The sequence below is a fragment of the Homalodisca vitripennis genome, chromosome 4, assembly GCF_021130785.1.
Source record: "Homalodisca vitripennis isolate AUS2020 chromosome 4, UT_GWSS_2.1, whole genome shotgun sequence".
Lineage (NCBI taxonomy): Eukaryota > Metazoa > Arthropoda > Insecta > Hemiptera > Cicadellidae > Homalodisca > Homalodisca vitripennis.
The window spans coordinates 73017411-73031484 of NC_060210.1; the positions used below are offsets into that span (position 1 = coordinate 73017411).

At 32.9% G+C, this 14074-nt stretch overlaps 2 protein-coding genes across 2 annotated transcripts; both read right to left on the minus strand.

Moving 5' to 3' along the window:
- Nucleotides 1-561: 561 nt before the first annotated feature.
- On the minus strand, nt 562-1134 carry LOC124361059 (protein FAM200A-like). The gene has a single exon (XM_046815095.1). It carries the CDS (start codon nt 1132-1134, stop codon nt 562-564), a length of 573 nt encoding a protein of 190 aa, XP_046671051.1.
- A 65-nt stretch (nt 1135-1199) lies between these two features.
- LOC124361061 (SCAN domain-containing protein 3-like) lies at nt 1200-2354 on the minus strand. The gene has a single exon (XM_046815096.1). It carries the CDS (start codon nt 2352-2354, stop codon nt 1200-1202), a length of 1155 nt encoding a protein of 384 aa, XP_046671052.1.
- Between the last annotated feature and the right edge of the window lie 11720 nt (nt 2355-14074).

The following is a 14074-nucleotide window of genomic DNA, read 5'->3' on the forward strand; positions in this document are numbered from 1 at the left end:
TAGTAAAGCCAAAGAATCCTTGATGAGCAAACAATTTTTTCCGTCGTTATTATCATAAAAATTACTAATTACTTAAGCATATTTTTACCCGAGAGCATGTCTACTGTTTAAGTTGTTGACCTGTGGGTTATTGGTGTTTACAAATTGTAGTATGTGTGCGTCAAACTATCATATAGAATTTAGGTATTTAAGATTATTTAAAATAACTAATACCTATAATTCCTACCTATAATAATACCTATAATAATAGCTATAATTCGGAGCGTTAGTAAAGTTTTTAAATACCATGAACATTTTCCGATACTTTACTCATCCTTTAGGGCAGGGCAGGGGTTCCCAAACTTTTTTGTACCACGCCCCCTCTGGTTATTTGGAGACCCCCCACGCCCCCCTACACATATCAATAATTGTACGTATGGTGAAAATTTAAACAAGTATTACATGAAAAACGAATATAATAACTGATACAAAATTTAACATTGTAACACAGATACATTTTCAATTTAAGGAAGGTGAAACAATAGGCCTACCTACTTACAAAAACAAAACATAAAATGTAATTTAGTGAGATGGGTGCGCTTGCATGTTCTGGATAAGCTGACAGATCCTGGGTTGAGTTTCAGACAAAGCACAGCGTAGGTCACTTTCGACATCAAGTTTGTTGCGGTACTTGGTTTTGATCGCCACAAGAGTTGAAAACGCTTTTTCGCACATGTATGTTGTTGAAAAAGGCAAGTACATCCGAACAGCTTTCCCTGAAACACTGGGGTAAACTTTTAAGTACTTTAACCAAAATGAGGGCTTGTCCATTTTGTCAAAATCGTATCTTGCAGCAGAGTAATTTTTTATTTCTATTCCCTCCTCTTGCAACTCTTCTGGCAGCAACTGTATGTCCATGTTGAACGGGTCAGTTGATAGTTTGTACAACTCCTCTGACAAGTTAGGAAAGTACCTGCTGAACTCCTCCTTGAGGTTCTTCAAATGGTCAATTATCAAGTTTTTCAAAAGCGGTCCTTCAAAAACGTCCTCAAAACATACTTCTTCTGAGACTGACACTACTTTGCTGAAACTTGAATAGTTGCTGGGGTTCATTGACACTTTACGTATCCAAAGTTGTAGTTTCTCAACGTACATCTTGATGGCATCCCGATGTGTTACTATATTTGAGTCTGCACCTTGCAGTCTCAAGTTTAGGTTATTTAACGTGTCAAAAAGTCTGATAAATAGGCCAAAATCACTTGGTTCCAGGGTTTTTTGAACTCTGCACTAAGCTCGTTTTGTTTCTGCTGTGCCAAAAACGTTATCACTTCATCACGGAGTTCAAATAGTCTTCCCAACATATTGCCTTTTGATAGCCATCGTACTTCTGTATGAAATAGCAGCGTTTTGTGATCACTTCCTAAATCTTCACACAGAATTTTAAACAGTCGAGTATTTAATGCACTGTTCTTAACGTAGTTGACTACTTTAATACAAAGCTTTAAAACAGCATTGAGTTCGTTAGGAAGAGTTTTTGCTGCCAAGGCTTGGCGGTGAATAAAACAATGAATCCCAACCACATCAGCATTCTTCTCTTTGACCAACTGCACAAAGCCTGAACGAGAACCCAGCATTGAAGGAGCACCATCTGTGCATACACCAATAAGTTTTTGCCAAGAAAGTTCGTGTTTCTTAAAAAAGTCTGATACTGCTTCCATCACATCTACAGCTTTAGTAGTGGTCAACAGCTCAGTAGAAAACATCAGTTCATCCTTCATTCTTTCATTTTCAATGTAACGAACATATACAAGCAAATGAGAGCATTGTGCTATGTCTGTACTCTCGTCAAGCTGGATAGCAAAAAACGGTGATTTTTTTATTGCATCAACCACCTGGTTTTTAATGTCCTTGGCCATATCATCAATGCGGCGTTTTACGGTGTTGTCTGAAAGTGGTATTTGTGATAGCTTTTGCCTACTACCAGTTCCAAGGACAACATCGGCTGCTTTTAAAATGCACGGTTTAACAAGCGTTTCACCAATAGTGTGACTTTTCTTTTCCTTAGCAATAATAAGAGATAATTCATATGAAGCTTCAAGCACTTTTAGAGATGACTGAGCAGCAGATCCAGTGCTATCTAACTTCATGCGCTTTAAATTCTTAGATTTTGCAGCGAAAAACTCTTTAGGTTTGTCCTTTAAAGAGGCATGTTTGGTTGACAAATGTCTCAGAAGACGATTAGGCCTCATCGCGTCATTGCTTAATACCTCATAGCAAATAACGCACTGAGGGTGATCAACATTATCTTTAAGCAAGGAAACAAACCCATATTGAATATAATCGTCAATATACTTGCGTTTCTTTGCCGTGTTCATCTTCTCTGATTCAGCTTCACACAGAACTCACACAACACAAAAACAATTACTCCAATTCAAACGTCGCAGCAATTACAGAACACCCACAATACAGCAAACACGCTGACGATAATTCACGGAAAGCACTGTTGGCATAACGGACTGGCGAACGGACTAGTTACAACGCAAGCACTGAAAAAAGTGCAAGGTTATTGACATTGGATTGAAGATGCGGTGGGGGTAGTGGTAGGCGGGCGTGGTAGGGGTAGAGGGACACTCGCACTCACGCCAAGGCCAAATGGAGGTAACGGGGGGTGGGGGTCATGGATGGTGTGAGGGGAGTATTATTATGAGGAAATTATTTTTGTAATTTTTTTTATTTATTTCATTTGGGTGTCACGCCCCCCCTGGACTTTCTCCAAGCCCCCCCCCCAGGGGGGCGCGCCTCCCAGTTTGGGAACCGCTGCTTTAGGGAAAATATTTTAGGGTATAAACAGTCTTAAAATAATCATTTACTAACATAATGTCTCTAAATAAATATTGTGTTTTCTTTTATAACCTCTGTCTCTCCTGTATTATCCCAACTTACTGTCATTATTGAGTGTGATTAAAATTCGTACTCCCCATTATTTTCGTATTACAATTCTACCTCATGGATAGCGGCGTGGGCAATCAAATTCTCCTCGTATATTAATTTTCTGGCAATATCTGGATGTTTCCACCGACACCCGCCACCCGGTTAGTATAAACATAGAGATATTTTATTTATCAGCAAACAATTAAATTATTGTTGGACTACAGGGCACGGGAGCTCCAAACATTTAAATTTTGTGCACCTGAGGGACACCACAACTATATAACAAGCCTAATTAATGGAATAGGAAAATAATGTAACGCACTACTGAGTGAAAAATATAGCGTTATTTTAGTTTGGATCCACCGTAATCTTATCTTTCACTCGACACTGTTGATGTACATTGTTACCTCATTGTTAATTCGTGATTTGTCTAACTATGAATTACGCTAAGTGTATGTAAAACATATTCTATGAAATGATTGTTAATGGTCAGAACATGCGTTATATACGTTATATAAATTGAAGACACAGTAAACAAAATATATGTTTTATCTACTACGAAAATTGAATATCAATAAGGTACAACATAAAATTACTATATCAATAACCAACTTCGACTAGACTTCATTTAGGAGTTATTAATCGTCTATTAATAAAGAAAAAAGTGTTGGTAAAATGTGTTTTTTACTTCCTTTTTAAAATAAGGAAATCTAATGTGTGACGTTAATTTTGTACAAACAAAATCTTATTTTAAACCCAATACACAATACAACACAATGGAACAATACACATTATATAGCTCACCATAGTATGTACGTATATAATTACAAAGTATTTTTAGGAATATATCTAACTGCTTTGGACACATTATATAGATCACCATAGTATGTACGTATATAATTAAAAAGTATTTTCAGGAATACATCTAACTGCTTTGGACACATTATATAGATCACCATATTATGTACGTATATAATTACAAAGTCTTTACAGAAATATAACAAACTGCTGTAGACTAAATTACTTGTTTTTCCACACCTCAAATGCTGCGACTCCTTGATCAATGAAATGACACAAGTCCTTCGCAAAGATCTCAAAGTAATCCAAAAGTATAGCTTACTTTAGGTATTTCAAGTATTTCTCTGAATATTATTTTAATACTCATAAAAGTAAGAAGCCAGCTCATAAATGTTGTAAACGCCTCAACACAGGACTATAGTGTTGGATAAATCCTTTCATGAGATGGCTTGCAGGTTCTGGAATGCCCTTATCCACTTTGATTGAGAGCCCGGTCAGTAGTGACACTCAAAGGTACATATTTTAAGCGGTTGGCTGAGCTGGCTATGCTCTGAAATTCCGTGGTCGTGTCACTGAATGAGGTTTAAATGTGAGGGTTTATATACATGACAGTTGGCAAATACATATTTTTATATTTTAAGTTTATAGTTTACTATTAACAATGTTTAAACAACAAAATTAAATTAAATTATATTTTATATATATATATATATATATATATATATATATATATATATATATATGTTTCAATCGTTTAATTACATTTTAAAGCAATTTGGTTTCTTTCTAGTATCAGGTTTCATAAAGAGTTTTGTTCCAATAATTTATTGTATTCTACTATACAAGTTCATTGAAGTATTTATTATATGTTTGTTACATACATGCAAAGATATGTAAATACTACTTTGGATTACTCATAAGTATCAAAAGCAACGGAGTAGTTACAAATTATTTTGGTACTTTCGTGTCTGTAAATCATTGCTGATAAATCAAATACCACTATAAATTAACTGTCTGAGGCTACTTGAGGAAAATTAGTTGATATTCGGAACAAACAAATAAAATCTGAATGGTTAGAAGTGATTGCAAGGCTTAAGTTATTCGGGTGTTTGTGACATTTAGTTCTTATTTCTCAAAAAGTGTAAGAGCTCATAATAAATCAAACTAATGCACAATAAATACAGTTAGACATTTAAAATACATTGAATTTTTACAGAAATGCTATAAGAATATGTGGAAACAATTGGGATATCTAGTTTATCAATAAATTGTAACAGAAATACACATACACGTTACCTAAATGCTTCACTTGATTCAGGTTTTTATCGTCTCGTAATTCCCTTTACAGAAATCGTAATTTTAGTGTCACTTTCAAATTGCTCCTAAAGTCTTACTTAATTACAGAAAGATTGTGGAAAATCATTTAAAAGGCATCACAAGCCAGCTATCCTGCATGTAAAAGAATTTATAACAGTGCTACCAACATAAATTTTAAAATAAGTGAAAGCGAATAGCAAAAAGAGGAAAGGTATTTTACTAAGAGCGATGTCAGCCAATTTATTGACCCAACACATAACATGGATATGACATCACAAACATCCAGTAGATCAGTTGGACTCTTGTGATTGCTCGAAGACACACTTCTAACCCTGACTTATTAAGAACTGTTCACACTTATGGCCAAATTTCGCACTATGTGATATCGTTTACTGCGAAATAGGTTAGTTATTATTATCCAGATGAATAACTAAAGTTCTACAGCCTGTTATCGAGCTAATCCTAAATTGTGTAAAACTCCAATTTGAAAAAGGAAAATATTGTCATCGAAAGGCAAATAATTCACCCACTATTCGTTGATATCTCAAAATCCACATCTCACAATTGCAATCTGACAAAATAGCACTTAGTGCAGCAAACGTTATTCAACTATTCTAAGCAACGGCAGTGCAAGTCGATTACATTCTCCTCAAAGAAGCGCTGACCCAGGGTATTTTGGTGCTGTTAGAGTACCTCTCTCTCCGATGACGATTGGCTGAATGTCGTGATATAGAATCGGTCACTTATAGCGGGGCTTTATAATAATACAAAAGGGAGCATATAGGAATTTCAGTTTATCTGAGAAACCAAACGAGGAAGATTTTTGCTTTACTATTCAAACACCTTGCAGTATTGAATTTTATGTGTTATAAGCTTAGTATTAACGTTGGTGATTTTGCCGTTCAGCTGCACAGATTCCCCAGCGTGGCAGTACTCAAAGCAGTACTCTCTGTTGTAAGTACTCTGACTTTACATTGTATGTTCTAAAAGGTAATTTGCGAGGATCTTAAATTAAAAGTATAGAATATTCAAATCTATAATTAAGTAAAATTATTTTTATTAAGGATTTTAATCTTAGAGATATTTTGGAATATTAATAGATTATTAATGTTTTCAAATGGTGACAGATTAATAATATTGTCATTTGTAAAGAAATAATTTCCTTTATTAAGAAATAAAATTGGTATTAATATTATTTAAACACATCAATGCAAATCAGGTGTGAGGAACGTTTTATTATTGCTATTGTAGAGACAATAATCTTTATTTTCAATTAAATTCCATATTATGTAATATTATTAGCGGCCAGATAGAATTGGATTGCTTGCCAACTTTCGGTTTAAAATGAATTAAATGCATTTATACGTATTTTATTACATCTGCTGTGTACCTTTTTATTTGTACATAATTTACTGTGTAATTACAAACAATATAGTGTGCATCAAATTCAAAATATTGATAATTTTATTGCATTATTTATCTGCTGATTAAAAAAAATTCAACCATAAAAGAGTCTTAATACTTTTGACGCTGATGGACTACAAATCAATTGACTAAAAATTATAATTCATTTATAGACAGGTGATAGAGAGAGAATGACTTGTTACAGAAACTTTAAAAACTATTACATTTGAAGATGGAAACTTAAAGTTAGGAAAGAGCCTCCTGGCTATATCCAGTTTTTGTCTCAACAAAGTCATTATTGTAACTTACTATAAAGGATAAATAGCTTATTATATCCAAAGATCCAATTCTAACTCACTTTCTCATTTGTAGTGTTTCACAAAAAGGCCATCTTCATCCACCGCGCTTTTTTGCGTTTTTATGCACCACCGCATCATTAACGTAAAGCTGGAGGCTAAAGACTATCTTTATTGCTCAATTTTCTTCTTTAATACTCTGTGTCGGCATTTTTTCACATAATTATTTTAAAGTAAAGCAAATAAATACACAGCGTATGAATCTATAATAACAACAAGAACTCAAAAGGAATATTTAAATAATATTAAATAATAATATAATCCCTAGTTTGTTATTAATGTTTGTACTGTTAAAGATACGGATTAAAATCAAGATATAAGTGATACGTTGATAAAAGGTAAGATACAAATAAATGCTCCAACAATATTCATCTCTTTCATCAGATTACTCCGAGATATAAATATAACCTTTTTGCCAATCTGATCATGAGAGCTGTGTCTTCATTTGATTCTGGGTTACTGAATATATACTAACTAGCTGTTACCCGCGGCCACGCACGCAATCTTTAGAACCGAAGTCCTTATATTACTTAGTAAAAGCACTTATTATGTAATATGATGGAGTTCTATGAACATTTTAAAACGCAAGTAGGCATACATCAAGTAGATATTATTTAAGTTCATGGTAAATAGTATCAGAGTTTAATTTAATTAATATATCATGTTTTGCACCTGGAAGAGCATTTCTGGTTCAAATTAATTATATGTCCAACGTCACACAGCTAAGCCTGCATTGTTACCCCGATCAAGAAAATACAATACACAGGTCTCGAAAACTTACTTCGGTCAAAAAGCGTCTATTTCTAGCCTTTATCACATATTTCAGGTCTAAGATATTTCCAGTACCATATTAGAGTTTGCCTTGTCCTGTCAAAGAAAAAGTATACTTACGTATAGGGCCAAGAACCCTACTTCGATTAAAAAGCACCTACTGCAGACCGTTTAAATTAATTTACTATGTCACAAATTAGCTTGCCGTATTGCTTCGATCAAAATACTCTTGTAGTTCGATTAGGCAGTTCTTGGAAATCTACGTACGTTGGTCAAAATCATCTACTATAGGCTTCTGTAATATACTTTCTATCTCAAATATTTCCAGGGACATAGTTGAGTTTGCCTTTTGGTCCTGATGAAGAAAATATACACATGAGTAGGACTAGAAGCCTATTACGGCCTAGGGAGAAGTTCAACCCATTTCTTATCTACTTTCGGTATAAGGGATAAATCCTCATTAAGGTTACGCAACATTCCAAAATAAAAGTTTTTTGTTACGTTGAGGCATGTTAGTAATTTCTCTGTTTTCGCATAAGACACTGTTAAAATGCCATATCACACTGTCAAGGAATCCCACCAGTTTAAACTAACGTATGTGAAAACATTCATGACTTTTTTCATTAAGGATGGTTTTATAACGGTGCTTAAATAATATATAAAAAGCATTAGATGATTTTAATTCATCACTGGCGCGATCTGGAGTAAAATTTTGATATTAACTTTTTATTTACTATCTGCATTACACTACTGATCAAGCACTGTTTAATTAATATTTGATCGAATTTAAATGTAAACAGAAGTTTCAGCCAATCTAATCTGTCGACATAAAACTGAAGGTTTGAACAGCTGTTTAGTGCCAGTTTAATTTGGATTATGAAATTTTTCAGTTTTAATTCGACTTTAATTGGTAAAATGGATGTGTTATGGGTGGTAAAAAGCACTCTAAGTGTTAATTCAGACCAAAAGCTATACCTGTTCCAAATTTCAGCACAATCCGTATGGCAGTTTCAGCGTGTTTCGAGGACAAACCTCCAAACATCTAAACATACAAACATCCAAACATCCAAATATCCAAACATTCAAACTTTCGCATTTATAATATTAGTGGGTTGTTTTCATGTAATTAAATATATAGACAAAATGTTGTTTTATATCGTTATTGCGTTTTAACTATAACACTATATTTAAGTTCTTTAATGTAAAGTTTGAAATAAGTACTAAACTAAATTGATGTTTAATAAACTTTTATATATTTTATGTATATTTTTTTAATATTTTGTAATTCTGTCTGATTATAGTATGAATAAGATAAAGAGATAAAGAGAATGTAGAATGTTTAATTGGTCTTAGAAACAAACTAAAGAAGTTCGAGATGTTCACCTAACTGGAAGTGAATGTCTTACAACAATTAAATTTGTCCTGAACTGGCGTCTAGTAGAATTCTTTGTAATTACAATAGTTGTAATATTGCAATTATAATTGATTAATTCATAAAATATTTTACTGACTAAGCAATTCAACAACATAAGGGAAAAACTGTTACCAAGAACAAAGCCATAATGAGCAGTAACGCTCAACATACTTGACTGCATTAAAAAAATTCGGGCCTATTATAGTAAATACCTATCCTACAATTATAAAAACTAAAATTATTATTATAATAATTATAGTTCCTACAATTGTAGGAGAGATATTTAGTATGGATATAATAACGTTGTTAAGTTTTGTTATGACTTACATTTGTTGTTCAGAACAAAGGATGAAAGTTTTTTTTTCATAATTTAAATATTGTAAAGCATAAACTTATAAGAAAAACTAAAAAAAATGTGGGTGTGTATTAATGAGAATTTAAAATGAGACATCTCCCACAGCTTTACAATAAAAAAAAACGGCGTAAAAGTGCATAAGATTTAACTTATCAAGATCTACTTTGCGATAATGGATGAACATATATTATCCATTGGTAGTACTTGCACATAAGGTCATCAGAAAGGGAAGGTACTGTGGCGTGAATGATATCAAGTGTGATTGAGTTTGGAAAGAAGAAGAAGAAGTGGGTGGACGTATCCGTATCCTCTGTGAAAGAATCTACACATGTTAACATCTACTTTATAACAAACCGATTAATAAAAGAAAACCTGGTGGTGTTGTCCCCACCTAAAGATCAGGGTCCGTGTTTTTATCGGCCTCTGACTAGAAAAACAAAATGCGCGTGTGGCCAATTTGAGCTTCGTGCGGCATTGGGAACATAAATTGAGTTAAGAAACCCAAAAATATTTGTAAGGTTTGGAAATTTTCAAGTGGCGTGGGATAAACAATACTTTTTCCTAACGAGGGCAAGCGTTGTCATGACAACCACTACTGTGATGGCGTGTAGATGTGTACAACTAGGGAGCTTACTTATCTGAAATCCACACATACATTGTAGTTTTTAAATAAAGCTAACACATTCCATATCTTTAATAAGGGTTATTGCAGCAATTTAAAACACGTTATGTATTAAACTTGTAGACGTTTTTGTATATACAATAAAATCTTTTTATTCATAAAAACAAGAATAATGTATAGTAAATCTTTAAACGTACAACAATCTAGATACATAAATATAATAGGTAATTAAAAATAAAAGGTTTATGAGAGCTATGTAAAAAATTGATTAATAATAAATATTCAGTGTTAATCATCTGATATTAATGTCATGGTACAAAACATTTCATAAAGCCCAAAGTTTTGTTCAAGATAAAATTATGCAATGCCACTATGTAAGTAGTACTTCAATTATAATATTCTCAAATTATACAACTTATTATTGCTACAAAGCAGAATTTCATATGGAATTTTCTATTTCGAAGCTACATTCGAAAAAACTTTTATTGCAAGGCTGTACTGTTGTATGTGAATATTTGAACTCTGAAAAATTTAAATATTCTTATTTGTAATGTGTTTTTAATTCTTTTAGGACAAGAAGCTTAGAAATTGCACTTGGTTCTAAAAGAACTTTTGCATAGCTTCCGGAAGGATATGATATTCTGGATTGTAGTGGGGGAGAGGGGTTAGGAGCCGCCTCCTGTCTAGATCCATGAAAAAGGATTTTGGGGATTACTGTGGCCCATGTATCCTAGGAAGAAGGGGAAGACAGCTCTGTACCAGTCTCTTCAGTGAAAGCAAGCATGGGCCCCCTTTATGTCTTGGCTAGCAACAGCTTAGGGAACCCCACAAACTCCAACTGTCATCTCCTGCAATATGTCTCTCTACAATACATTAGACCTATCGATGAACATTAGACCAATACCTAGACAATTGCGGTTGGTGACATGCTGCTCCTAGATATACGTAAGGTTGAATAGATTTAAGTGGCAGATTGGTTTTTGCGGGTTCAACTGGGAGTATAAACCAAACCAGCCAGAAATCAACCCTACTGAGAAACTCGAGAGAAAGGAATTAAATTGGTTTGAAAATAAGTATGCAAGATAAGCGTAAATTTTCTTCTTGCCACTTTGAATATAATCATCTTCCGTGAAATCTTTTCACTTTCTGAGTAATTTGAATCTGTACTTTACAGTATTTGCTATAAATTCAAATTCAATCTAAATTCGCTAAGACAATATAAATTAAATATATTGAAATACCAGTTCCTAATATTTTAGTATTTTCTGTTGAAAATCAATTATATCTTTCATAGACGTTTCAATTACCGTTTTGGTTAACAATCTAGCTGGGTATTATAACATCATACAACATAGTTTTCTGTAAATAAAATATACTGTCATAGTCTACACTTGCAATACACAAAAACATTTCTGTTTATGTCTTTACGGCATCAATAACGGTGCATTACAATAGTTAAAAGATTGTATTGAAGCATTTATGACCTATTAAATGTTATGTTTGTCTTGACGCGAAGAAATTCCCAAAACATTTCTAAAGCATTTGTTTAAAACATTGTTTGTTAAAACATTCTTTATAAATAGTTATGGACATAATGTTGGTTTGAAATTATAGGATATGCCAATTATGTAAGTTAGGAGTTCTCTCTAAAGGAATGCCACGTCATGAAGACTTTAACTGTATAAAGGATACAGACAGTTAGTTCGTGATGGTTTGGTTCTTTAGTAGCTACTGGAGTGTAACCGAACTCTTTAACTCTACTGTATCAGAAGTAAGATAACTGCCGACTTTGCTACTTCCTCTCTCAATCAGCCACCTCTTTCATCGAGATCAATAGCCAACTAAGCTGTTGTGACAGAAACTGCTCATTTCTGTTTATATAAATCAATAAATACTTGTACTTTTAACAAACATAAACAAATTAAAATTTGTATTGAAAAGTAATGTATGTTTTGGAAATACTTATTACCTATTAAGGAAAAATGTTGTTCTCAAAAACTTAAATAGATATGTGAGTTCTTTGTTTAACCTTTGTCATTGACGATGGAAAGTTTGTAAGGATATTTGAGTAAGTAAGTCCTAAATAGGCTTTCGGACATTTCCCATCGTTATATGTTAGAAAAAGTATTACACTACGTTTCTAGTATCGATATCTACATTCTCCTTCATGTGAAAACACTGCGGATTCAAAAACTTTAAAAATGAGGCAATGGCTGCCATTCAAGTTTAAATTAATTAAGTGGTACCTGATGGACCGTATGATGTCCAAACTGGAGAGAATGGACACATACGATATTACCTCACAAGAGTCAAAAGCATAAACCCAACACACTGGAATGAACGAACTGCTTGATATCCAGACTGAAGAGAATGAACCCAAGAAATGTCACTGCACGGGAACCAAGAGCCCGGTGAACGGCGGTGAAGCAATGTGGTTTAAATGAGGGTTTTATTTGTAACAATATACAGGTATACTTTGTCATACAAGTTGTCATCGGAGGTGCCTAGCTAGCTTTGGGTAATACAAATTTATTTTGAAGGTTTTTAATGTTGTTCAGTGAACGAAAATAAGGCAGATAAAAAGTTATTTATCACGAACAAAGTTTTAATTATATTATTATATTCCATACCATAATGATCTGAATTATATGTTATAAGTAAATACGTAAAAATATAGTACATTTTATTTGCTTATTCTATATACGCGCGCGCGTGCGTGCGTGCGTGCGTGCGTGCGTGCGTGTGTGCGTGTGTGTGCGTGTGTGTGTGTGTGTGTGTGTGTGTGTGTGTGTGTGTGTGTGTGTGTGTGTGTGTGTGTGTTGCAAACCTGTATATGCTTTAATAACAACTGATTATTTAAAACCCAATTCGATGTTAAAATTAAATCACAGATTTCGACAAGATTGTTCAAGTTTATTTTTACATAAATATGAAAAATAATCCAGAAATATTTTAAAAAATATTAAGAACCTAATTACATATGTATAATAAACACTTAAAAAAATATAATTATAGATTTTAATAACATTGATAAGACACATGGAGATATGATAAGACTAATTTTGTTGTGATGTTGCAATCAATTTTCTGGTTGACATTTTTCAATTTAAACACATACTTTGGTGACAGTATAATTTTTTTAGTTTTTTTTAAGACGCGAAAAATCGTAAGCATTTTACGTAAAAGTTAAGGAGTGACTTATAATTGGTTTGTTGGTTAAGCTTCAGCTATTCACGATAAAGCTCTTTCTTTTTACAGGCAATTTCGGTTTAAAACTATTGGCAGCTTTGCATTCAGGCAAAAATATTTCAAGAATTTAATATTTGAGTATTGTTCGACGCGGTCAACTAGAAGCTTAGAATTTAGTTATGTTAGATGTAATTCTAATATCTAATATTATAATTGAATCGCTAACTCCGAAGACGAGTTAAAATCGACAGTGGTGCAGTCATAAGCACACTAGAATTAATTTAATTGTTTTATATTAATATATGTGGGTATATAATATACCTATTATATTTGGTTTAAGAAACCTTATCGGATTGTAATTGTTTTAAGATTTTATTTTGTTTAGCATTATGCAAAATATTAAATTGTACAATGAAATATTCTAAATATAACAAATAGTTCTCAGTGATATAACAATGTAGAATTCTACTGTTCGGCAGCAAATGGGTTTTGACAAGTCGGAAGCAAAATTATTTTACCTTTTAAACAGTTTTAAATTTAAAAAACTGGCTACATTTTGAGAATTCTAATGCATATATACGTCACGTTACGCATTATTTTAAATGTGTTCCTACGTAAATACGTTGTTGTACTCCAAGGCCAACTGAACCTATGCAACTGTAAATGGTGTTCTAGTTGACTGCCACTTTTGATTAAAGACCAGGAACTTTAAGGCATAAAGTGCTGCCTCGTTTTACGTGGTATATATACCATGACAAAAGCGTTATATATAATTATTACAACTTACAAATATGTAAACGAGTAAAACTAAATACGTTATTAAGAATACTTTGTTCATAATCAGAGTATAAATGTACTTGTCGGTATGAAAAACTAATATTTTGGCTATTGAACACTATCGCAGTAATTATTTGGTAGTGGTCAGTAGTAAATGTTAT

Excerpts from the sequence above, each read along its gene's own strand:
- LOC124361059 (XM_046815095.1), bottom strand. The coding sequence starts at position 1,134 with ATGTACGTTGAGAAACTACAACTTTGGATACGTAAAGTGTCAATGAAC.
- LOC124361061 (XM_046815096.1), bottom strand. The coding sequence starts at position 2,354 with ATGAACACGGCAAAGAAACGCAAGTATATTGACGATTATATTCAATAT.